The sequence below is a fragment of the Acanthisitta chloris genome, unplaced genomic scaffold (genome assembly GCF_000695815.1).
Source record: "Acanthisitta chloris isolate BGI_N310 unplaced genomic scaffold, ASM69581v1 scaffold13959, whole genome shotgun sequence".
In the NCBI taxonomy this organism is placed as follows: domain Eukaryota; kingdom Metazoa; phylum Chordata; class Aves; order Passeriformes; family Acanthisittidae; genus Acanthisitta; species Acanthisitta chloris.
Window position 1 is genome coordinate 17547 of NW_008692039.1, and position 1735 is coordinate 19281.

Consider the following 1735-nt stretch of genomic DNA (forward strand, 5'->3'; position numbering starts at 1 on the left):
TGAATTCCGAGGTCCAAATTTTGCTCCAAGCTATATATTCTGCTCTAACTTATAGATAATGACAATAAAGTTAGGCAAATCCATACTTTGATAAGTGATTGTGAGAATGCCCATATGACCTTGCCTGACTGTCCTGGTGATGAAGCACGTTTGTTTTATCCCATCCCAGCTCCAGTCCAGCATCACCTTATGGCTCATAAAACAGCTGTCTAAGAGCAGCGTGATTTCTCTCTAATACCTGCCTTGATGATCTTCTATTTACAGCATTAATGGGCTGTGGGGTATCCTATTCCAAGAGCAGGGTCCTGCTGTACTGCTGGGAGTGAGCATCCCTCTTGGTTTGCTGGCAGCAAAACTCTCTCCTGTGCAATAAGGTAACAGGTGCATGTAGAAGAACACAATCAGCTCACACCTATTCTATAGTGTAAATAAAGATGTCTGAAAGAAATGGCACACTGCTGAATGCTCTACCTTAGAGAGTTTCCTCCCTGCTATCTCCCACTACCAAAGGGTCTTCTTACTCACTCACTCCCCGGCGGTTGTCAGCCTGCCCAAGAGCTGCCTTGTTTTGGCCATCAGCATCTCTCTGAAGTGGTCACCCATCAGGAAATAAAAAACAGGGTTAATGGCACTGTTTAGAAAGGCAAAGGGTCTCGTGATGACATAAACGGCTCTGATGATGCCCTGTGTGCACTCCGAGACGTCCAAGGCTGGTATCCGGGAAGCGAGACGCACGTTGCGCATGATGTGGTAGGGAGTGAAGAGCAAGGAGAAGATAGCCACAGTGAGGATCACTAGAGTAAGAGGCTTCTCCAGGGCCAGGGGAGAACTGAGCTGCTCGCTCCTGTTTTTAAGAAAACGAACCATCTTCACGTAGAAGCAGCACATGATCAAGAGAGGGATGAGGAACCCAAAGACAGTCAGGAACATGCTGTAGATGAGGTTTTCTGCGGGGTCTCCAGAACTTGCATAATCAAGACACTTGTAATTATTGGCAGGTGTTAGAGGCTCAAGGAAATGCATCAGTGGCAGCAGCTCCAGGATCACCCCGATCCATATGGAAATGGACACCACAATAGCTGTTCTCCTCTTTTGTAGGATGTGGTCTCTGAAGGGGTGTTTTATGAGCATGTACCGGTCAACACTGATAGCAGTGAGAAAGAGGATGCTGCTGTACAGGTTGGCATGCAGCAAGAATCTGTTGCTGTGGCACAGGATGCTCTCAGCCCACTGATCTCGGGAGTAGCTGCTCACCAGTATTGGCAGAGTGCACAGAAATAACAAATCTGATAAGGATAAATTGAACAGGTAGATGTTGCCACTTTTCCAGTTTTTAAGGCAGAAAACATAGCCGAACACCACGATGGTGTTTCCAATGAAGCCTAAAATGAACTCAAGGCTGTACATGGTGGAGAGATAATACTTTTCTAGGACTCTGTTCATCAGCAAACAGCCACTGGTCTCATTCTCAGCCTGGAAAATGAAAAGGAAAAAAATAAACACCAAAAATGATTACAGTATGATTGCGTGGCTTTTAATATCATTACTGTAATCAGTGAATACAGCCTGCTGCTTCCTTCCAGCCTACATGGTAAGTAGATACCTGACCCCAAAGACTGTTTCTCACACATGGGGTTTGTACTTTCACCCACCAACCAGAGTTACAGTGCAAGATGAAAACTCACTTGAGCAAAGAGCATGAGGAGTTTGAGGAGCATCACCTGAAGGCACCTGC

At 45.9% G+C, this 1735-nt stretch overlaps 1 protein-coding gene across 1 annotated transcript; it reads right to left on the minus strand.

Moving 5' to 3' along the window:
* Positions 1-525: 525 nt before the first annotated feature.
* SUCNR1 (succinate receptor 1) lies at positions 526-1509 on the minus strand (the record flags this gene model as incomplete). Its single annotated transcript, XM_009082500.1, has 1 exon — positions 526-1509. A coding segment is annotated over one exon (984 nt), but the record flags the coding sequence as incomplete, so codon positions are not given.
* Between the last annotated feature and the right edge of the window lie 226 nt (positions 1510-1735).